Here is a 23,747-nt window from a genome sequence, read left to right as displayed (position 1 = left end):
AGGAGAGGAGGGGAGAAGAGGAGGGGAGGAGAGGAGAGGAGAGGAGGGGAGAGGAGGGGAGGGGAGAGGAGGGGAGGGGAGAGGTGCTGTGAGACCGGCCAGTTCCTACTTGGGCTGACTCTTGCTGGAGGGCGACAGCACGGGAGAGGAGAGGGGTCTGACGGGGGCTGCCGTGGATGCTGCACAGCCAGCTGGAGTCAAAGAACGAGCTCTTCTGGAGGGCGGGTTGGCAGAAGGACCGAGACCATTGGGATCTAAAAGTGCGGGAAGAAGACAGGAACACAGTTAGGCGGCATCCGCTTCCTGACTAGTCCCAACACCTGAATGTGCTTTACAGGAAACCAAGCCGTCTCTTCCGTCCTTCGTGCTCAGCGAAGGGAAGAGAAGAGAACACATTCATGGAGTTCTAATGCAGCCCTTCGAGGTTCTGCTCTTTTTGGCTTTGGTAAAACACTTGATACCGTTAAGAAAATGGGCTCTTTTCGTGAAATAAAAGAACTTGACTAGCAGTCCTTATGGAAACAGTCATACTATAAAAGGACGTTTCTAATGATTATAAGACATAAAAGCTGGCTCAGGCCTAGATCTACAATGTGAACCCATGGCTCTACCTGCTTCTTCTTGCTCATTAAGGTCTTGAGGATCTGAACCGCTGCGGCCACGACACTCCTTATACATTTTCGCCTTCCATGCGGCCATCTCATCATCGGTAGCCTCCCCACTTTCCCCCTAGAATCAGAGAACACAGAACATTTTGGTTCCTTTCCCTCCGAACCACGTCTCCTCCCTTCATGCACTAGTACACCCTCTTCCTTGCTAGATCCCTCAGCTTTAGGAACACCCAGCAGCTTGGGCCATCACCAGCACCTTCATTACGGCCTTTCATGGTCTTTGTTTTAAAGGTGGATTTCCATTGCTCAAGAAGTTAAAGATCCTTAATTTTTACTTCAAAATTCTTCCTCGGTATGTTCTGGATCATTCTGTCTCTTCATGAATGGGGGCTGAATGGGGATTCAGAAGACCTGGGTTCAAATTCTGTCCCTCCTCTTATTACTTATATGATCGTGGGTAAATCCCTTCACCTACCCAGACTTCAGTTTTTTTTCCATCTGAAAAGGAGAAGGATTGGACTAGATGATCTCAGTGGTCTCTTCCAGCTGTACAACTATGATCCTCTGATCCTCTGTGTTAAAGCTATTTGTATACACTTTTTCTCCCACCACCCCATTCGTTTGCATACCTCTTGAGAGAAGGATTTGTGCTTTCAAAAGTTTCTCATCAGGGGCAGCTGGGTAGCTCAGTGGAGTGAGAACCAGGCCTAGAGACGGGAGGTCCTGGGTTCAAATCTGACCTCAGACATGTCCCAGCTGTGTGACCCTGGGCAAGTCACTTGACCCCATTGCCTACCCTTACCACTCTTCTGCCTTGGAACCAATACACAGTATTGATTCCAAGACAGAAAGTAAGGGTTTAAAAAAAAAAACAAAGAGTTTCTCATCAGGGCCTCTTTATATATTATGTGATTCATAAATGCTTACTAAATTGAATTGAATTTCCAAAAGAGTAAGTATAATACACAGAGGTTAATTCCTTAGGTCAGATTGTAATGTCTTGTAAAATACTAAATTGCAGTTATGTTATTAGCTAGACTTCTGTCACCTTCTTGGGAATACAACCATGATTTATGAGTCTATTTTGAAAGGAAATTGTATAGAGTCAGATTTTAGGACCCTAAGAATATATCTCTTCTTTGTCCCCCAAATGCATACTGCAGGAAAAGGAAAAAAAAGTATGATTTTATTCTCCTCAAAATCATATTATGCTAGAGGAAAATAAAGTATGCTGCTTGATCCACATTACCACTTTTAACTTCTCCCACCATCACTCAACAACTTTTCCTCTTAAGTTTCACTCAGTCCAACAAAGCATCATTTCAAAATCCTGTTTGCTGTTCTACAAACTCCCAGATCATTCTTCCTCACTTCCCAAGAAGTTGATTTATCTATAGTCCCCCATCTCTGCAAAGAGGGGAAGGAGGTGCATTTTTGCATCTTTTTCCATCTATTGCTAACAAAATGTTCCTATAATTATTCTTCCTTTATCTTTAATCTTACATTATTTTCTAGTTCCATGTTTGCTCTACAATGAAATACCCAATATTCCCAATTCTTAAGAAACCTGAAGTATACCGCACCATCCCTGCAATCCACTATTCTCTATTTTTCCTCCATTTCTCAGTTAAATTCCTAGAAAAACTGTTTATACTTGCCGCTTCTTTTTTAATTCTCTTACTCTAAACACCCTGCTTTTTCAATAAACTTCAATGGTTCTCTATTATTTCTAAGATAAGATACAAATTCCTCAGTTTTGTGAAAGTTTTCACAGCCTGCTCCCAACTTACCTTTCCAGCTTTGTTATATATACCTCCCTGAACATACTCTATATTCCAGGCAAACTGGCCTTCTTACTGTTCCTTGTACCTGAGGCTCCATTTCCAGTTTCTGCAGCTTTCCATTTGGCTTGCCCTCCTTCCCAGAAGGCACTCTTTTGGCACCCGCTCACCACCCCTAGTTTCCTTCGCAGCTCAGTTCAAGTACAACCTCCCATAGGAAGCCACAAGGCAGGCCCGGCCGCTCTTGTCCTCATCCCCAAACAACCGTTCATTTTTGGGTGTTTTGTAAATAGCGGCACCCAGTAGGTATCACATGTGCTGCCTATCTCATAAGAGCTATGAGGCTGCAAAGAGCTTTTCATGTTATTTAACTGGCATCCTCATTTAGCTTATGGATCAGTCCCCCTAGCTGGTGGGTTCTACGTCTAAAATATATCTTTTTTTTTTTTTTTAAACCCTTGTACTTCGGTGTATTGTCTCATAGGTGGAAGAGTGGTAAGGGTGGGCAATGGGGGTCAAGTGACTTGCCCAGGGTCACACAGCTGGGAAGTGGCTGAGGCAGGATTTGAACCTAGGACCTCCTGTCTCCAGGCATGACTCTCACTCCACTGAGCTACCCAGCTGCCCCCTAAAATATATCTTTTATCCATCCCCTTCTTTCCACTCCAACAGCAACTGCCCCAGGACAAAAGCATCTATTACAGAGCCTGGCAGATCCCGGGCATGGTGTGGGTGAGTCAAAGATATGCAAACGTAGCCCCTACCTTCGAGCAGCTCCCCTTCTGGAGAGAGAATTTAGAGGGAAGATACTCGCGGGGGGAGGGGGGGGGGACAAGTGAGGATTTGGACGAGTCCTAAAGGAGACCAGCAAGCTAAGGGATGGTGAGGAGGGAAGCATCCTGGCGCGGGAGCCAGAGAGGGAGTGCAGGTGGGGCTGGTGAGGGCTGTGAGCCAGCAAAGGCTGTTGGAGTGGATCCTGGAAGTCTCCTGATGAGGCTCCCTGTGGTCCTCTCCCAGCTGGCCTTCCTGCCTTTCCATCTATTCCCCATCCCTTACCAGCAACCAAACAGGTCCTTCTCGCAGGGCCGCCTGTGGTGACTGTCCTGCCTCAGAAGCTTTCTGGGGGCCCGGCTCTGCTGGGATCAAAACCAGATCTCTCCATTTGGCTTTTTAAGTGACTGACAATATGTCAATCTGTCTCCTAGTTGTCTATCTTCCCACCCACAGGGATGCTTAACAGGATGAGGCTGGGGGACCATTCCTACCCCACCCCCCACCGGGAAACGGACTCCTTCCTCTTATCTCCCAGAATCCCTCAGCAGCTCCTACAGGGGCTTCTAATGCTCCTTAAACCCAATCGTCTCTACCCTATAATTTAGCCCTTTAAAAAGTGAGCATTAGAATTTTCTCTCTGAATAAATGGTAACTTGATCATGAGAAGGCGGTGCCTGCCGCCATACACGCGTTCTGTTCTGCCGTCAGGCCCATACCCTCAGCAGGATCTTCTTCTTTTTCTTGTTTGTGCCTATCCCCAGAGTGTTGTTCCTCTGGACAGTGGGTTTCTCTGCACTTTTAGAGAGCGTCGAAGGGCTCGTATTGCGTGTTGTCCAGCGCCTGCCACCAAACAGCTCGATTGCATGAGCTAAAGTTGGACCTTCAAACCTCCCGTCCTCCTAGGAAGAAGGACACGGTTACCGTGGAGGGCCACACGCACGGGGGATGCCTGAGCAGCCCCTCCCACACAGGTTCTCTCATGTCAAATTCCACAAGTGGAATATCAACGAACAGCGGATGAGAACAAACAATGGCGCCCAGTTTGTGTGTCTGAACCCCTCGCTGAGTCATCGAGTCAAGTCAGCTCCCCTGGATTGAGCACCTACATGTACCAGGTCCTGGAAGCACACGAGAGGCAAAAGGGGAAAAGCAGGCCCTGCTCGCAGCGCCTCTTCTCACGAGTGCAACAGTGCAGACAATAACGTACACATCGCATCTAGTTTCTTCCATTCAGAAAACCGGCACGATGGCCAGGGGGCCTCGCAGGATCCTCCCACATGGAGATTTAGGATCCTTCGGACAGAGGCAGCCCGCTCTGGCTATATACACATGCCCATGTGTAATGAGGCACGCATGCTACACACACACACACACATTCTGTCTTCACTTTTTAAACCTTAAAAATGGAATGGTGAAGGTATAGTAAGTGATGCTTCTAAAATCACAGGCTACACCGCACTCTTTGTGGTGGCAAAAAATTGGAAAATGAGAGAATGTCCTTCGATTGGGGAATGGCTGGACAAATTGTGGTATCTGTTGGTGATGGAATACTATTGTGCTCAAAGGAATAATGAACTGGAGGGATTCCATGTGAACTGGAATGACCTCCAGGAACTGATGCAGAGTGAAAGGAGCAGAACCAGGAGAACATTGTACATAAAGACTGATACACTGTGATATAATTGAACATAACGGACTTCCCTACTAGTAGCAGTGCAAGGATCCAGAGCAAGGCTGAGGGACTTATGAGAAAGAAAACTAGCCACACTCAGAGGAAGAACTGTGGGAGGAGAAACACAGAAGAAAAACAACTGCTTGAACACATGGGCTGATGGGGATATTATTGGGGATGAAGACACTAAGCGATAACTCTAGTCCAACTATCAATAATATGGAATTAGGTCTTGATCAATGATGCATGTAAAACCCAGTGGAATTGTGCATCAGCTAAGCGGGGTTAGAAGGGCTTGGGAGAGAGGGAAAGAACATGAAATATGTAACTATGAGACAATATTTAAAATAAAAATATAATAAAATAAAATAAAATCACAGGCTATGGGGGATGGATAAGAGCATTGGAGAGGCAGCTCCATTGTTTGGAACATACATTTAATCACGAATGTGTCCTGGGAGTTCACTGACCTCATGACATCTGGCTTGCACGCTTTCCCTGCTCAAGTCCTGGGGAAGGAGACGACACCTATCTTGTATCCTTAATGGAAGGGAATGCAAAATGCATTACCTGATAGAGGCTGACGTATTGCTTCCTCAGCCACTGCTGTCGCTGGTCTGGAAACGTCCTCATTTTTCTGACAGCTTTGGTTAATTCCAATAATCCGTCGTATAACATTCTGGCGGTGTGCTTCGGTGCCACGAAGTGTAGTAATCGATTATCTGTCGTCTGCAGCCCGTAGAGCAGCGTCACGCTGTTCTCCGAGAGCGACATGCTGCCGAGTTTGTTCTGCACACACACCGTGTGCATGTCAATGCCAGGATGGCCCATGTACACGGCCTTGGCTGAAAACAAATCCAAGGAACCTTCCACCAACCCACTTAAGCCAGCATTGCCAAGCGACGGAAGTTTGCCGGGCTCTGCGGGGCTTCCGGCGGCGCTTGGCCTGGCTTTCGTGGTCGCCACTGAGGCCGTCGTAGGTTTTATCCAGGTTAAGGTACTATTGTCAGGCTGAAGCCGAAGAAAACAGCGTGCCGAGAGGTGTGTGTCCTGGTCGTAGTGAATGACGGTGGCTCCTTGGAGTAGGAACTGATGGACGTCGGCTCGGATAGACAGCACGTACCACGGAATAAGTTCTGTTCCATGGTTGAATGCTTTCTGCTCTTCTTCTGTTGTGCGGAAATCCCATTCTTTTGCCTGCTCAAAAATGTCATTTTCTGAATCAGACAGCTCTCCAATGGTAAATCTATATGGGAAGTGAGATCACAAAAATTGCCAGTGATTACCTTTGTAGCCTAATAATTATAAAATGAAATGAATATAACAAAATGCTAACATAGAACCTTATACTTATTTTTATTTAACTATAGATTCCAAATGAGTAAAAGTATGATGACATTTAAAAATGGAAACTATATAGGCATTTGTCTAATTGTTTTGTTTTGTTTTTTTTTTTGTTTTGTTTAAACCCTTAACTTTTGTGTATTGTCTCATAGGTGGGAAATTGGTAAGGGTGGGCAATGGGGGTCAAGTGACTTGCCCAGGGTCACACAGCTGGGAAGTGTCCGAGGCCAGATCCGAACCCAGGACCTCCCGTCTCTAGGCCTGACTCTCAATTCACTGAGCTACCCAGCTGCCCCCTAATTGGTTTTAACTAGAACCTCAACAATTTGTGGTAATATCTAAATGGAATTTCTAGTTCTGTTAAGTGGCAAATATATAATTATGAATGAGCTAAAATGAGAAAAAATGAACTAAAATGATTTTTCATGTAAACCCAGAAGAATCTTTCAATAATCAATGATAATTAGTTCAAAGATATAAGAATTAATCTTACTATGGAGTAGGCATACCTGCTCTGAAACTGGAGGAAAAGGAAAGAATGAAATGACTATGAAGTTTTTGAGATATAGAAGGACCTTGAAATGCCTTCTTTTCCCAAAAAAGTAATAAGCTAAGAATCTTCTTTGTGTGGGGGGTAGAGGGAAAGAACTGGAACAAGGTGGAGAGAGATGGATGGGTCGAGGTTTTCCAGGGAGGATGACTGACATATTGGGAATAAAGGAAGATCCTGGAGGGGTGATTCAGAATGGCTGGGGAAGATGTTCCCCATTAGAGATCTACTTCCTTAGAAGGTGTGGGCAGCCATGCTCGGGGGGCGCCCTGGCGTCCAGTGGGAAGAGCCCTTGCTCTCTGGTCTGTGTTGGGCCCCAAAGGAAGCTCACTCCTCTGAGGTCTCGGAGATGAAGAGGAGGGGACAGGAGGAGAGTGATAGAAGGTTTGAGGAAGGATGAAAAAGTCTGGAAAGTCATGGTGGTGAGGGTGAGGGCATCTGTCATGGAGGTGCTATTGCGAGGGCCTAGAAGAGACGCATCGCTGGGTATCAACAGACTTGTAGAGCCTCCAGCGGTACAATTTTCTGATTTTCTTTGGCTTCTTTTAGGAGCATTGAGTAAGCAGGAAGGACAGGGAAGCTAAGTGGTGCAATGGATAGAATGCTGAGCCTGGAGTCAGGAAGATATGAGTTCAAATCCAGGCTCAGACACTTATGAGTTGTGTGACCCTGGGCAAGTCACCTCACCCTGTGTATCTCCATTTCCTCATCTGTAAAATAAGTTGGAGAAGGAAGTGACAAACAGGCCAATCTCTTTGCCAAGTAAACTCCAACTGGGGTCTCAAGGATTGTCCACGAGTGAAAAGGCTGAATGACAGCAAGGAGAGAAAGCAGCCGGTGGAGGGGGCAATCCAAGGCCAGGCTCTAGCAGGGATAAAAGATGAGAAAGAGAAGGTACTGGAGCTGCTACAGGGGTAAATGAGGAAAACTTGGGGAAAAGATGTATATGAACAGATGTAGAGGGAAGTTAAGCAGAGCCAAGGGAAGAATATGCACAATTGTGGTAGCCATTGTGCATATTCTTTCCTTGGTGAAAGTGAAAGAACTTCTTAGCACACATTTCCATCATTCTCAACACTGTTCAGTCCTTTTGCAGGTGGTTACAATTTGGGTAGGCCTTGGATGACTTTAAGAAACAAGGATCCTACAGCTTATATTTCTTAAGCAGAAAGGGGTGCTTGCCTTTCCATCCTATCATGCTCAAATGGCACTTCCTGCAGGGCAAAAAATTATGAGATAAACATCAGGGGCAATAACTTCTGATGATTAAATGAATGTGAATGATTAGTCTTCATTTTTTTCATCAAGGAAAATTGTGTTTTCTGCCTTCTATATTTGAGTTTTCAGCTAACCACATTTGCAAAGAGAAATTATTAGCATGAAACAAATGCCTGGAAAAGAGAAATTACGAGCCATAAATAATGTAAATCTCTTTTTTAGTGTCAGTCTTTATTTTAAAACTCAAAGAAACTAATCCCAGACGTTAATAATTTCATTATAAAACATTCTTCTAGGGACCAAAGTCCATTGCCTAAAACAAAATTGACAATCATATCTAATTGAATAAATTCATTTCAAACAGGAAACTAGTAGTTCCTCTTTCTTCAGTGATGACTTAATGAATTTCTGCAGCAGGGAACCAGATTCTTTTTGGAAGAAAGCACTCTAGTTTTACATAATGAGAGATAAAGAAGTTGTTTAGGAACCCACCAACAGAAGTCTAGGAAACGATTTATTTCCTAGTTAAGAGATTCAGAGGTTAAACTAGACAAAGGTTTGAGTCCCTCCCTATAAGGGACATTTTAATAGCATTTTCAGGTTTGAAAGTACTTTATATATGTATACCTGCCCTCATTTTACCCTCACAACACCCTTAATGAAGCAGGTATGACAAATCCTATCATCCTTTTACAGGTGAAGAAACAGAGGCTCAGCATGATTAAGTGACTTACAAAACCTCCCTGACTCCTTTTGGTATGCTGTGCCAGGGGAAGGCCCTTCAACCAACAGACGGTGAGATGGCAGAAGTCTTGAATTTTGTTGCTACTCGGGAAATATACTTTCTTTGACTAGAAGGCAAGATATTTTTAGGATCCTCTCTAGAGAATTCATCGTGTCTCCTCCTTCACACAAGGGCTGGGCACATGGCAAGCTCTAGGCAAGCACGTCTACCTCCGGCGAGTGCTTGCTCCTAGCGTGGTAATGGCTCCCTTGCAGAGGGGCCGGGGAGCTGAATCTCTCCACCCTTCCTCAAAGGGCCACTCACACTTGACAGCTCAGAATGGGAGCTGACGCTACAGGACAGTGGGAAGGCCATCAGGCCATCACCAGTGTGGAGGTAGGTGGAGAGACCCTGGCCGGGAGTGCACTAAAGCCTCCCCCGTCAGCCGCCAGCTCCACAGAGGGTCAGGCTTGATGGCCGTCTCAGCTAGGCCACTGCTCACAGAGCCTCTCCCCTTCTTTGTCCGTGACTAAACCGGAACCTGTGATGGGATGGCTGAATCGCTGATTGTGGGTAAATAGGGTAGTTGATGGAGGCGAAGGGTAGAGGGTGGAAGGCAGAACTGCTGATCTAAGCCCCGAGGTCCATCCCTTTGGGGAGCCAAGTCTGGCTTCAAACCAAAGGTTCTGCTTCCCGACCCCCCTCTATCCGTTTCTACCTCATTATCTTAGTGACGAGTAAATGTAGGCAGGCTCTCTTAGAAAGGCCGGGTAAGGCCGGGGAGTTTGGGGTGGCACTCTCAGAGGGGAGTCCCAACTCCCCAAGGATCAAGAGATCTTGGGCTTGAGAGTAACAATGGCAGTTGGCAGGGAAACAGGCTTTTAGGATTAACACCAGTCCAGGAAAACCCTCAAGTTGGCTCTTGAATCGCCTTGAGCAAGCTCCACTCCTTTCCACTGCGAGCTCCTCAGCCCCCAAAAGCCTCTTCCTCAGGAATCCTTCCCAGAATTCTCCACTTTCTCTGACCAATGCCACAGGCTCATGCTCACAGCATGCAACATTCTGGGAGAAATTTTCCTTCCTCACACTCTGCCCTTATGTGGGTCATCACCAGAGCCTGCCCCAAAGCACCCTGGATGTTCTACTTCTGTGTCCACACATCCTGAGGTTGCTTTATTTGATCAGAATCTTCTACCATTCCAACTTTCTCTCTGCTTTATGGCCCCTAACCCTGTTCCCAGGGCAGAATTCCTACACCAGCCACGCTCTCTTCTTCGCTACTTATTTTTAATCCTGTGGTGAACTATCTTACCTTATCTTTTTCCCTCGAATCCCTTACCCCTCGTCCTACCAATTGTGCCTTGCCAAGACCTAGCCATGAATTACTTCTAGGCCAGTGGTTCCCAACCTTTTTTGGCCTACTGCCCCCTTTCCAGAAAAAATATTACTTAGCCCCCTGGAAATTAATTTTTTAAAAAATTTTAATAGCAATGAATAGGAAAGATAAATGCACCTGTGGCCATCACTGCTCCCCTGGATCACTGCAGCATCCACCAGGGGGCGGTGGCACCCACTTTGGGAATCACTGCTCTAGCATCCTGGGCTTCTGGCCATGCACTGGCTGAACAGAGCTAAAGGAAATGAGAACTCTGTGCTGACTGAATCCACTACAGATTCACAGATCTTATCCCACTCTTCGTGGCCGCTGATGCCAACCTCCCGCAGCCCCCCGTCTGCCACCTCTTAGCTGAAGCTTTGCTGCAGTTTTTAAAATGAGTCTATTCCCTCAGGGTTCCCTCTTCTTTTGTCCTCCTCATCTTACATCACTCAGATATCATCCCCAACTCTTCTCCTCCACTTCAATCCTGGATAAAGAGAGAAGCCTTCTCCCTGTCAAGCCCAACTGCTCTGTAGAACCCCCTTCTCTCCTCTTCTAACCTGCCACAGCTGTAAGGAAAATGAAAGGAAATTTTCTGCCTAAAGACAAGATAATGCTCCCATGATCATGCCTCCTGTCCACAAACACCCTCATGGTTCCTTTCAAAGTTCTCTTGATCCTAGCATCCCCACTACCATTCTGACTCTCTCCGTTCCTTCTCACCTAAACTCCTTGAGGAAGCTTTCTGTCCTAGGAGCCTCTACTTCCCTCACTTTTCTCTAAACTCTCTGCAATTTGGTTTCTCACCTTATTATTCAACTGAAAATAGAATCAGACTAAAATCCAAAGTTAGCAATGATCTCCGATTTGGCCTATCTAATTGGCCTTTTTTCAGTCTCTTTCTTCTTGATCCCTCCACAACTGTTAATCCTTGACTTCTCCTTTGTGACATGACTTTCTCAGTATTCTACTTTCCTCCCCTCTGCACTGGCCTTCTTGATCTTCTTCCCAACTCCCTCCCTGCCTTTGCACTGGCCTGAAATGGTCTCCTCCTTTGTTTCCTTTAAAATTTGGTTCAAATATTATCTTCTACAGTAGATCTTTCCCACTGCTAGTGTATTCCCCATGGAGAAAACTTTTCATTTTCCCCATTAATCTCTCATATGTATTCATTTTCGTGTGGTTTCTCATTAGAATGTGAGCTACTTTAGGGCAGGAATAGTGGGATTTTTTTGTCTTGCCTTTCTTTGTATGTACGGCATTTAGCACAGTGCCTGGAACAAACTAAGTCATTAATAAAGGTTTGCTGACTGACTCAGTGATTATTATTACCTCCCAAACATTCTCCTCCAAATTTCCCTATTTCTGTCAAGAACAGCAACAGCCTTTCAGTCACCTTATTCTTGTTCCATATACCAATCAGTTGCCAAATCTTGCTGATTCCATTTCTACTCAGCTCACTTCTGTGTTTTTCCCGCCACTCATAGAACCCCATGACCTCTCCTCTCTGCTTCTGCAAAAGCATTCCATCTGGTGTTCCCACCACTGAAAAAGGGATTTTCATGAAGCCCAAGTCTGGTGGTGTCATTCCTCTACTCGATCGGTTCCAGGGGCTCCCTATTATTCCCTAACATAGAGAAATTCTTTAGTTAAAAGCCCTTTGAAACCTTCCTACAACTTACTGTTCTAGCCTTTTTATACATTATTCTCCTTCATCAGACTTCCCTCACATGGGCGAAGTGTGGATAGGCCATCTGTGAGGACACATGTATCTAAGGTGAATGTGTGCATGGATGTGGACACACACATTCAAAGCTCCTTGAAGGAAGGACTATTCCATCTTTTTCTATCCTTGGGATATTTTATTTAGGATTCTTATATTCTTAGTGCCCATTACAGTGCCTGACACACAGCAGGTGATTCATAAGTGATTGTTAATTGAATGACATACTGAGCATATTATGCTCCACAGCAGGTACTTGCTGAATTCATTTCATACATCTACAAATGAAAACAAATGCTACAGATGAAAAGGAGCCGACAGAGTTGTAAATCAGCAATTCAAAAGAAATGATTTATTAAGGCAGGAGATCTAGGGAGGTATGTACTAGCCTGGACTAGGATTCAGGAAACTTGGGTTCTTATCTCAATTCTACTAGTGGCTGTCTGTCTGATCAGGTTGCCCTTTGGGGCTTTCACTTTCTTAGTCTAGTCTGACTCTAGGATTGTAGGATGTCCCTTTGGATGACGCCTGCCTCCTGTCAGGGCTTCCCCATGTCCTCTTACAAATTCACCGAGGTCTCAATTTCTTCTGACACTGTGGAGTGCGGACAGTGTTCACTTGTCATCCATAGCAATTGCCTTCTTACCAGCCCATCTTCTCTTCTTATCACCTGATTCTCTGGTGACATTTTTTCACTCCTGTTTTCTCCCCTCTAGTTTGTCGCTGGCTATGTATTTTATCAAATCACCCTCCATTAGTTTCTCCAATGGCCTATGTGTGATACTCTATTTTTTATTCTTTGTAATAGCAACAGCTAACTTAAATTTATAGATGGTCAAAAGCCTTGAGAATCTTAGTCCTCTCTATTCTCTTTCCTACACCATTACTCTGCAAAAGTATTCTATGGACCCCAGATGTACTCTACATCCGACTCTGCAGAAGGAGAAGGGGATATGGGCCTGGAAGTAATTCTTTATCTGTCTTTGTTTCATGGATTGTCATGATGGCCAGCTTGTTAAGTGTTAAAATCATTATCTGGGATAAGTTGGATGCCACCTTGATTGACAGGGATGGCAGTTGAGAGATTCAGCATGTTCCCAGGTGCCGTGAGCCAGGGGCAAAAGTCGGTTGGCCCCACCCTATAAGTACCCCCTAAGAACTACAGTTGGGGCTCAGAACTCAAAGCTGAGACTTGAGCAAACTTCTCTTGGAGCAAGAGCTGGGACGGGGGAGGTGAAGGGTGGTAGAAGAAGAAGAGGGTAGGCCTGAACTTGAACTTATAACCTGTGCTTGACTGAGAGGGAGCTAGTGATCCATCAATATTATTGGTAGTAGAGCTGAGAGAATATACAGATCATCAATTAATATCTAAATCAATAGCCTTCCCTATTCTCTGACTTGGCTGTGGCCAGATCAGGTCAGAGATAGTGAGAGGGTGAAGACCTTGAGCCTCTACCAGCCTAGCAGTCTCTAGTGCTGATCAACGATTAGCTTAGTAGCCAACAATAGCGATAGGGTTCCCAATCCCCAAACCTATTACCTTGTTATACTTTCCCCATCAATAGTTCATACAGTGATTTAACAACAAGTACCTTCATGAGTGGTTATTCTATCATAGCCCTTGGGAAGGGGAGAATCAATACGTAGTCAGATACCAAAGTTTCCAAAGCCGATCAATAGCCTGTCAACAATCAATCCAACCTCAAGTTGGGTCTAGTGAGGTTAACCATCTACCTAACCTCTCAAGAGGTCCTAACCTGGGCAACTGTTAGAAAGAAGTCACTAACAGGCTTAACCAACAAAGGCTATCAGGGAGAAGAGGGATAGATTACAGCAGCAGCTATTGTGAGAGGAGTGGGTGTTCCTCCTTCACCAACTACAGCTGGCTTAGGCCTGGACACCTGATCCTTCCTTCATCCATACTGTCCCTGAGATCTACATACCAGCCACCCTCTAATATCTAGAAGGAAGATCTATAGGGAAATAGTAGTAGTAGGAAGAGATGTACAAAGAAAGAGAAGAAGATCAGATGATATATGTCCAGGAGTATATCTTCCTCCTTTTCTTTTTAACACTAGCAATGAATCTCCCTCTCCATTCCATGCTAACCTTGTCCTTTGAAAGCAGATCATTTTTCTCAGTATAAAATTTTTCTAGTTTTACTATTAGATGACCGATTCAAGTTTTATCCTTGAAGCTACTCAATATTTTTGTTTTTTTAAATTGTTTTCATTTCAATGGGCAATTTAAATGGTTTTTCTACCTCAGTTACATATATTTTGAGGCAAAAATAACTGAAAGATAAGTATGGAGAATTGAAGGGAATTTTAAGACATATGCTGTTCAACAGGTGAATAAAAAATACAAAGGTCTTTCCCTTTTCTCTCTTGTGGTACACACAGCATGCAAACATGTAATTCTGCTATGAAGAGTGACTATTTTGTAAGTAGGAATTAGAGAATGTGTGTTGTAGTAGCTTATTTTTAGAAGAGATTTTAAGTAGGGTGGATTCATAATTAAAGAATTTTTTATAAAGATCAGATTAATATGTTATTATAATATAGAACTCTGCATTATATGGAAAAAACCCTAACTGAATAAATGCCATTTAAATGTAGGGATATGCTTCATGTTTGTTTTTTTCATAACGTCTAAGCAGATGACTCACAGTAATAGTGCCTGGTTAATCTGATTTTAACAAATTGTATTAAACCCAAAGTATTGTATGACAGTCTATGTAACAGATGTTTATAAGTTTCTGTTTAGGCAGCTCTTCATTGGTGTAATGAAAATGTTTGGGCACTACGGTTTGTGCCACAATTATATTTAAATGTAGTGTGAGATTTTTGAATTAAGATTTTTACAAGTTTGGAGACAAGAGGGCATGTTTGTGTTTTTTATTCAAATGTTTTGCCCAAGAAGGCTTTCAGCAGTCTGTCATCTGTGGCAAGAGGAAAAATTAAATTATTTAGCTCAATCTCATCATTTTTCAGATGAGGAAAAAGGCACAGAGAAATTAACTTGCAAAAGGCCACTATACAAGTTACTTGGTACCCAACCCAGGATTTTTTTTCAGTGCATCATCACTGTTTTTGTCAATGATGTAGGTTAATAACACTCACCTAAACCCAAACTTGTATAAGAAAGGAATAAATACTCAGAAGACATAAATAATTAATATTTTCTCTTGAAAAAAAGTGAAACCTACTGTAATCGAGTTTTATCCTTTAAGGAGTTTTTCCTTGAATTGTCGCCTTCACTAAAAGTGTCTTCTTCTTCAGGTTCCAGACTTCGATTGCAGCTTCGGATAATTTGAAAAATACTGTTGACAGTGGACTCCTTCTCTGGATTGTTTAAGCCATTTTGCCCTACTCGTTGTAAGAAATTATCTTGTCCATTGTAATCAGCTACAAACTAGAAAGAAATACATTTAGATTTGAAAGTACAACTAAAAATTGCATGACCAAGTAACCTACTTTATTTAGGTTGCTTCAACTTTACAGTTGAGAAAAAAATAGAATTTATGTACGTTGTACCTGAAAGCAAACAAACAAAACCCAAAGGGTTCTTGACTTTTTAATTTAACTATATTAAATACTAAATTTCATTCTGATTTTCACTAAAACAACCTTAAGAGACCATAGTTCATTCAATTAAAAACAGAAAAATCTACTGCTATTCACTTAGAAAGTGCTTAGAGGAGGTGGGGAGACCAAAAGAGCACAACTTAATTATGTAGTTAAGTTTTTTTTGTTTTGTTTTGTTTTTTTTTTAACCCTTGTACTTCGGTGTATTGTCTCATAGGTGGAAGATTGGTAAGGGTGGGCAATGGGGGTCAAGTGACTTGCCCAGGGTCACACAGCTGGGAAGTGGCTGAGACCGGGTTTGAACCTAGGACCTCCTGTCTCTAGGCCTGACTCTCCCTCCACTGAGCTACCCAGCTGCCCTGTAGTTAAGTTTTAACTTGAGGTCCCTGGAAAAAGTCACTTGGCTTTCACCTGTTGCAGAGTCAATGGAACATATTTGTGTGTGTGTGTGTGTGTGTGTGTGTGTGTGTGTGTGTGTGTGTGTGNTGGAACATATGTGTGTGTGTGTGTGTGTGTGTGTGTGTGTGTGTGTGTGTGTGTGTGGTGTGCGCACATGGGAAAAGAGCTGTGGCTAGAATGGCAGAAGCTGCTTTGTGGCTCCGCTGTCTGTGGCTCGGCTGGGTGCTCTGTCCGTCTGTGCCCCCTCGCTCACACAGGCTGGATTTGTCGGCCAGGGTGCCGTGGAAGGCTCCCAAGGCCCAACAGAACAGCCTTTAATCCTTCACGACGTGGGCCCCAAAGAGACGAAGCCATCATCGCTCTGCTCTGGGCCTGTGATGGGCAAGGAGACGCCTCACAGCTGCCATTAGACAGGCAGACGTTCCTAATGGTCCTCACTTCTCCTCCTAAGCTGTTCAGGCTATTCTCTTCCTTCCACCCTAAGCCCTGGGCTATTTTAAGCTCCCACCCACCCAACAGGCACACCATCCCCTCCTCTCAGGGTCTTCAGAAACCTGTGATGGGCGGGGAGATGGGAGGCCGCGAGGAGTCCTTCTGAGGCCAGGGCAGGGTGGGGGAGAGGCCTCGGTGCTGGACCAGGAGTCAGGAAGGCCCCGATCCAAATCCAGCCTCAAATACTTACTAGCTGGGTGACCTGGGCAAGCCTCTTAAGCCCTGACTGCTTAATTTTCCTCATATGTAAAATGGAAATAATTATAGTATCGTCCTCTGAGGGCTGTTGTGAGGATAAAAAAAGATACCACTTGTGAAGTGTTATGCCATTATTATTGTGAAACATGTGATCATCATTCCATTATGGCAAGTTCCTCTCTCTCTCCTGACACTTCTTTACCTCCCTCCCTCCCTCTTAGGAGGAGAGGCGAGAAGATCAAGCAGCTGCCCCTCCACGAATGAAGCCGGCTTCCTCCTCCGGGGCCTCTTCAGGACAGAACCCTGAGGAAGAGCCCTGACCCTGGGCGAGAGGAGCTGGCCTCACAGGCTCCCTCGGAGCTTCCCTCAGACTCGTACCGGCTGGACATCCTTAGGCCAGGCCGGCATGCCCTGGGCCTCGGGGCCCTCTGCTAGGAAGCGCTGTGTGAAGGAAGGTATTGCGGGCACTTGATCACCAGGAGAGAATCTAAACTGGCACCCGCTGGGGTCGGCGGGGAGAGCCAGCCATCAGAGGGGAGCACGGGACGAGGAGGCAGGCCCAACGTCCCCTGGGCACGGGAGCCAGTGGTCGGAGAGAAAGTTTGATAAACTGAGACCAAAGTCTGTCTTTGGACTGGCGAGGGGCCTAGCGTTGCTGCTGCAGGACACCCGGCTGAATGGAGGCACTACATCAGGGCAGCTTTTCTTAAAGAATGATCTATTCATCTCTCACCTTTTCTGCTCTACTAATAAATAATAGATTACTTATGTATAATAATAATTAATTAACAGACCATAAATAAATAAATTAAATCTATGGCTGGGCTCCCCACTTCAATCTTAACAATGCCTATTCTAGTTCTCCTGGAGGTATTTAGGGTATTAGGCTGTTAGTGACAAGTTAGGAACCAATCTCCATTCTATCCATTTAGATATCCATTTTAACTTTAATTAGTGCTAATTAATTAGTTTTTTTTTAAAAAATCACATAAAAAGGAGGTAGATAGCAACCATCTTTGAAAGGATTTACCTCTAAAGTTTCTTCTTGTGAGTTATATCGTGGACAAAGTTTCATAAATCCAGATGTTCCATCTAGAATTTCACAAAGCTCCTTTAAAAACACACCACAAAAAGGGACTACTTTACAGCCAGGGATATTCAGAGCCCGGTTCACCACTTTCTTGTATTCAGAGGAAGATTCATGTTGGGCCATTGCATCCTTCAGGCTTCTCATGGTTTCAATGTCGGACTGGTCCATGAACTGCCACATCTTTAAGACTTTCCTTGACCTATTGCAAACAGAGACAATTTGGTGGCTGAAGGAGAAATAAAACAACTTGGAATGAACCATTACAATTCTCCATGGACTACTTCTTCATTTTACTTCAACGAACACTTTAACACCGCTTGAAAAATTAATTCAGCATTCTTCACATTTTATCATTCTCTTCCAAGTTAGTGGCCTTCTAAAAATTTTTCTGGGAACTACAGAACATAAAAGATCATGCCCAGATTCTATTTCAGATTTAATTTTGATAAGTATACAACAAAATATGTGCAAATAATAGAGAATTACAGTCATAATTATACCTCTAAGGTTTCTTTTAGTTCAAAATCCATGAAAGATAAATATCAAGAGTTCAAATGTTGGTATGTCATTTTATGCCACAACAATCCATACAACCATCTGTCCTCACATGCATTTTATTGTAAATGTGACTATTTGTTCTTTTGCCTAACAGTCTGACAATATAAGTAGATAAGTGATGAGGGTAGCCATCCAGTACAATTTCTTCCAATATGGGTTCAAGAACCAATCTGATGTCAGGCTAACTGAAGGAGGTTGGGGACAGGTTCCAAAAAGATAAATCTGGAAAGATAAGTCTGAGGCTATGCTTGGTTTTAAAGGTCCAAAGAAATCTAGCTGCGTCTGTAACACGATCTGAAGGCCTTGCAAGACTCTGCTTCAGCTCCTGCAGCCAGACCACGGGTAGGACCTCTACATGGGGAGGTATGAAATGAAATATTTAGCAAAGTCATAAAATGACCTTAGAAACTATGACTCAATTCACTAAAGTGATGCTATTTAATGTTAATTAGCCTGTTACTTTTGTTGGAGCATTATTTTGCTCAATCATCTGTTATGGGTTAGTGCTTAAAGAGGAAAACAGGGAAGGTCCCTGAAGACAGATGCTCAGGATGGACTACTGATGGAGCAGATGGCATTGTCAGGACAGAAAAGGAACAATTGCCAGACACTATTTTTGAAACTTGACCTTCCATCTTAGAATCAAGAACCACTATTAAGAAGTGGTTCCAAGGCAGAAGAGTGGTACGGGTCAGGCAGTGGGGGTTAAGGGACTTGCCCAGGGTCACACAGCTAGGAAGTGTCTGAGGCCAGATTGGAACATAGGACCCTCATTTCTAGGCCTGGCTCTTAAACCACTGGGACACCCAACTGCACTGTCTACATAGACTTTTTTTTAGCCTCAAAATTTTTAATTAATTAATTTAGATTATTTTTCATGTTCTTTCTCTCCCCTCCTCTCAACAGCCTCCTATAGCCAATGAGCAATTCCACTGGTTTTTACATGTATCACACTGATCAAGACCTATTTCCATATTATTGATATTTGCATTGGGGCGATTGCTTAGAGTCTACATTCCTAATCATATCCCCATTAACCCATGTGATCAAGCTGTTGTTTTCCTTCTGTATTTCTACTCCAACAGTTCTTTGGATGTGGATAGTGTTCTTTCTCATAAGTTCCTCTAGATTGTCCTGGATCATTGCATTGCTACTAGTAGAGAAATCCATTATGTTCGATTGTACCACAGTGTATCAGACTCTGTGTACAATGTTCTCCTGGTTCTTCTCCTTTCACGCTGTATCAATTCCTGGAGGTTGTTCCAGTTCACATGGAATTCCTCCAGTTCATTATTCCCTTGAGCACAATAGTATTCCATCACCAACAGATACCACAGTTTGTTCAGCCATTCCCCAATCAAAGGGCATCCCCTCATTTTCCAATTTTTTGTCACCACAAAGAGAGCAGCTATAATAGTTTTGTACAAGTCTTTTTTCTTAAGAGCTCTTTGGGGTATAAACCCAGCAGTGGTATGACTGGATCAAAGGGCAGACAGTCTTTTAACGTCCTTTAGGCATAGTTCCAAAATGCTATCCAGAATAGTTGGATCAATTCACAACTCCACCAGAAATGTATTAATGTCCCAATTTTGCCACATCCCCACCAACATTTATTACTTTCCTTTGCTGTCATATTAGCTAATCTGCTACGTGTGAGGTGATACCTCAGAGTTGCTTTGATTTGCAATTCTGTAATTATTAGAGATTTAGAATACTTTTTCATGTGTGTAATGATAGTTTTGATTTCTTTATCTGAAAATCGCCTAGTCATGTCCCTTGCCCATTTATCAACTGGGGAATGGCTTCATTTTTTTGTACAATTGATTTCTCTCCTTACATATTTGAGTACTTAGATCTTTGTCAGAGGTTTTTGTTATAAAGATTTTTTTCCCAAATTATGTTTCCCTTCTAATTTTGATTGCACTGGTTTTGTTTATACAAAATCATTTTAATTTAATGTAATCAAAATTATTTACTTTACATTTTGTAATATTTTGTAACTCTTGATTGGCCTTAAAATCTTTCCTTTCCCATAGATCTGACAAGGATACTATTCTATGCTCACCTAATTTACTTATAGTTTCCTTCTTTATATTCAAGTCATTCACACATTCTGAATTTATCTTGGTGTAGGATGTGAGATGTTGATCTAAACCTAAACTCTCCCATACTATTTTCCAATTTCCCCAGCAGTTTGGATTTTTGTCCCCAAAACTGGGCTCTTTGGGTTTATCGTACTGTCTTGCGGAGGTTATTTATCCCAAGTCTATTCCACTGATCTTCCCTTCTATCTCTTAACCAGTACCATATTGTTTTGAAGACTGCTGCTTTAAATAATAGAGGTGATAATGGGAATCCTTGTTTCACTGCTGATCTTACTGGGAAGGCTCCTAATTTATTCCCATTGCAGATGATGCCAGCTGATGGTTTTAAATATATACTGCTTATTATATTTAGGAAAGGCCCTTCTATTCCTACACTTTCTAGTGTTTTCAATAGGAATGAGTTGTAGTTTGTCAAAGGCTTTTCCCGCATCTATTGAGATAATCATATGATTTTTTTTGGTTTGCTTGTTGATATGGTCAATTATGTGGATGGTTTTCCTAATATTGAACCATCTTTGCATTCCTAGTATGAATCCCACCTGATCATAATGAATAACCCTTATGATCTCTTGCTGGAGTCTTTTTGTTAGTATTCTATTTAAGATTTTTGCATCTATGTTCATTAAGAAAATTGGGCTGTAGTTTTCTTTCTCTGTTTTTGGTCTGCCTGGATTTGGAATCAGTATCATATTTGTGTCAAAAAAAGGAATTTAGTATTGCTTATTATGTCAAATAGTTTGTATAGCATTGGGATTAGTTGTTCTTTGAATGTTTGAAAGAATTCACTTGTGAATCCATCAGGCCCTGGGAATTTTTCCTTAGGGAGTTCTTTGATAGCTTATTTAATTTCTTTTTCTGATATGGAATTATTTAAGTATTCTATTTCTTCTTCTATTAATCTAGGCAATTTATATTTTTATAAATATTCATCCATATCACCTAGATTGACATATTTATTGCCATATAACTGGGCAAAAGTTTTTAATGATTGCCTTAATTTCCTCTTCATTAGAGGTGAGGTCTCCCTTTTCATCTTTGATACTGTTAATTTGGTTTTCTTCTTTCCTTTTTTTAAAAATAGATTAATCAGTACTTTATCTATTTTTCAAAGTAGTATCTTCTAGTCTTATTGATTAATTCAATAGTTCTTTGACTTTCAATTTTAATAATTTCTCCTTTAATTTTTAGGATTTCTGATTTAATTTTTGCCTGGGGATTTTTAATTTGTTTGCTTTCTAGTTTTTTGATTTCCATGCCCAATTCATTGACCTCTGACCTCTCTAATTTGTTAATATATGCACTCAAGGATATAAATTTCCCCGAGTACTGCTTTGGCTGCATCCCATTTTCACATTATCTGTACACCCTTTTATCAGGATGTAACAACCTTCTCTACCTCTTTCAATCAAATCTACTTTTACTTTAGCTTTGTCAGATATCACGCTTGTGACTCCTGCCTTCTTTTTCTAAGTTAATGCCCAATAGATTTTGCTCCAGCCTTTTACTTTTACCCTTTGTGTGTGTCTACCTGCCTCATGTGTGTTTCTTTTAGACTGTGGTGGGATTTTGATTTCTAATACACTCTGCTATTTCCTTTCATTTTATGGGTGAGTTCATCTTATCCACATTTAGAGTTATGATAACCACTTGTGTATTCCCCCTCATTTTTATTTCCTCTCCTAGTTCTGCCCTTTCTTCTTTATTTGGGGTCTATTAAGTTTTCTCCCCCAACTCTTTCTCTCTCTTTTTGTATTCCCACCCCACTCCTCCCATTGAGTTTTCCCTCTCAACTTTCCTGTAGGGTAAGAAAGATTTTGATACCTCAATGGATCTAGCTGCTCTACCCTCTCAGAATAAATTCCACTAAGAGTAAGGTTTAAGTATTACCTATTAGCATTTTCTTCCTTTCCTTCTTATAACAGTAATCTTCCGCTCCCCCTCCCATGCATCTCTTTATGTTGTATATATTATCCTATTTTTCTTATTCCTTCAAGTTTCTCTTGCTACCATCTTCTATCCCCGCCTTTTCTTCTTTTGCATATCATCTTAAACCACTTAGTATCTCAACCTCTACCTGGGAATAATTCTTCTATGTTAATAATGAATATGATTTTTTTGCCAGTTACAAATAACATTTTTCCATATAAGAATATAAAAAATTTGACCTCATTGAAGTCCCTAAAAAAAGGGGAAAAAAACCTTTTCTCCCTTTTATTTACCTTTTCATTTTTCTCCTGACTTATTTTTTTGGACATCAAATTTTCCATTTCTGTTCTCTTCTTTACAAATACTTGGAAATCTTTTTTGTTTAATACCCATATTTTCCCTTGGAAGTATATAATCAATTTTGATGGATAGGTGATCCTTGGTTGTAGACCCAATTCTCTTGCCTTTCTGAATATCATATTCCAAATCTTACACTCCTTTCGTGTGGAGGCTATTAGATCCTTTGTAATCCTGATTGGTGCTCCTTGATATCTGAATTGTCTCTTTCTGGCTTCTTGTAATATTTTTTCCTTAACTTGGAAGCTCTTGAAATTGGCAATTATATTCCTGGGGGTTGTCTTTTGAGGGTTTAATATAGAGTGTGATCTATGGACTTTTTCAATGTCTATTTTGCCCTCATATTGAAGAACATCAGGGCAGTTTTCTTGGTTAATTTTTTGTAGTATGATACCAAGAGTTCTGTTTATTTCACAGTTTTCAGGTAGGCCTATGATTCTCAAATTGTCTCCCCTAGACCTGTTTTCCAAGTCAACCATCTTCTAATAGAGCTATTTCAGGTTTCCTTCTAATCTGTCATTATTTTGACTTTGCTTTATTAATTCTTGCTGGCTTGTGAGATCATTGGCTTCTATTTGCCCAATTCTATTTTTTTTAAACCCCTACCTTCCGTCTTGGAGTCAATACTGAGTATTGGCTACCCAGCTGCCCCCAGCCAATTCTAGCTTTTAAAGGCTGTTTTTCAACTATAATCTTTTGATTTCCCTTTTTAGTTTGGTCCATCCTGATTTTCATGGCTTCCAGAAGATTATTTCTGGTCTTCAATTTGCTTATTATTTCATGTGAATTCTGGGCTTCTTTTTCCAAGAAGGAGATTCTGTCTTTTAAATTGTTATTTTCTTTTTGAACTGTTTTCCACTTTTCTTGCCAATTCCCTTCTATCTTTCTAAGCATCTCAAATCTGAGCTTCTCAAGAGCTTGTGACTAATTTCCATTTTTTGGGGGGGAAGGTTTGGATGTGTTTACTTGATTATTGTCTTCTGTTGTCTCCTCTTTAGTTTGGAGTTTTTCTGCCACAAAATTAGCTAGGGTCAAGGTTTTCGTCTTTTTTTTTTTTTAACATTTATTAATATTGATTTTTAACATGGTTACATGATTCATGCTCCTCCTTTCCCCTTCAAACCCCCCCCCCCCCCATACCCCCCACCCATGGCCGATGCGCATTTCCACTAGTTTTGTCACGTATCCTTGATCAAGACCAATTTCCAAATTGTTGGTAGTTGCATTGCTGTGGTAGTTTCGAGTCCACACCCTCAATCA

At 42.3% G+C, this 23,747-nt stretch overlaps 1 protein-coding gene across 2 annotated transcripts in view; it reads right to left on the bottom strand.

Annotated features, from left to right (window-relative positions):
- PLCE1 (phospholipase C epsilon 1) overlaps positions 1-23,747 on the bottom strand; it is a 298,156-nt gene that overhangs the window by 90,588 nt on the left and 183,821 nt on the right. For both annotated transcript variants that reach the window (XM_044665696.1, XM_044665697.1), the window contains 6 exons: positions 17,482-17,740; positions 14,984-15,189; positions 5,409-6,084; positions 3,883-4,065; positions 612-729; positions 110-254 (listed from right to left, as the gene is read on the bottom strand). In XM_044665696.1, coding sequence (XP_044521631.1) covers positions 110-254; positions 612-729; positions 3,883-4,065; positions 5,409-6,084; positions 14,984-15,189; positions 17,482-17,740 — 1,587 coding nt within the window. The remainder of the gene's footprint in view (positions 1-109; positions 255-611; positions 730-3,882; positions 4,066-5,408; positions 6,085-14,983; positions 15,190-17,481; positions 17,741-23,747) is intronic.

This window comes from Gracilinanus agilis, chromosome 2 (assembly GCF_016433145.1).
Source record: "Gracilinanus agilis isolate LMUSP501 chromosome 2, AgileGrace, whole genome shotgun sequence".
Lineage (NCBI taxonomy): Eukaryota > Metazoa > Chordata > Mammalia > Didelphimorphia > Didelphidae > Gracilinanus > Gracilinanus agilis.
Note: the sequence above shows the minus strand (reverse complement) of the source record. Positions and strands in the feature narration are given on the sequence as shown.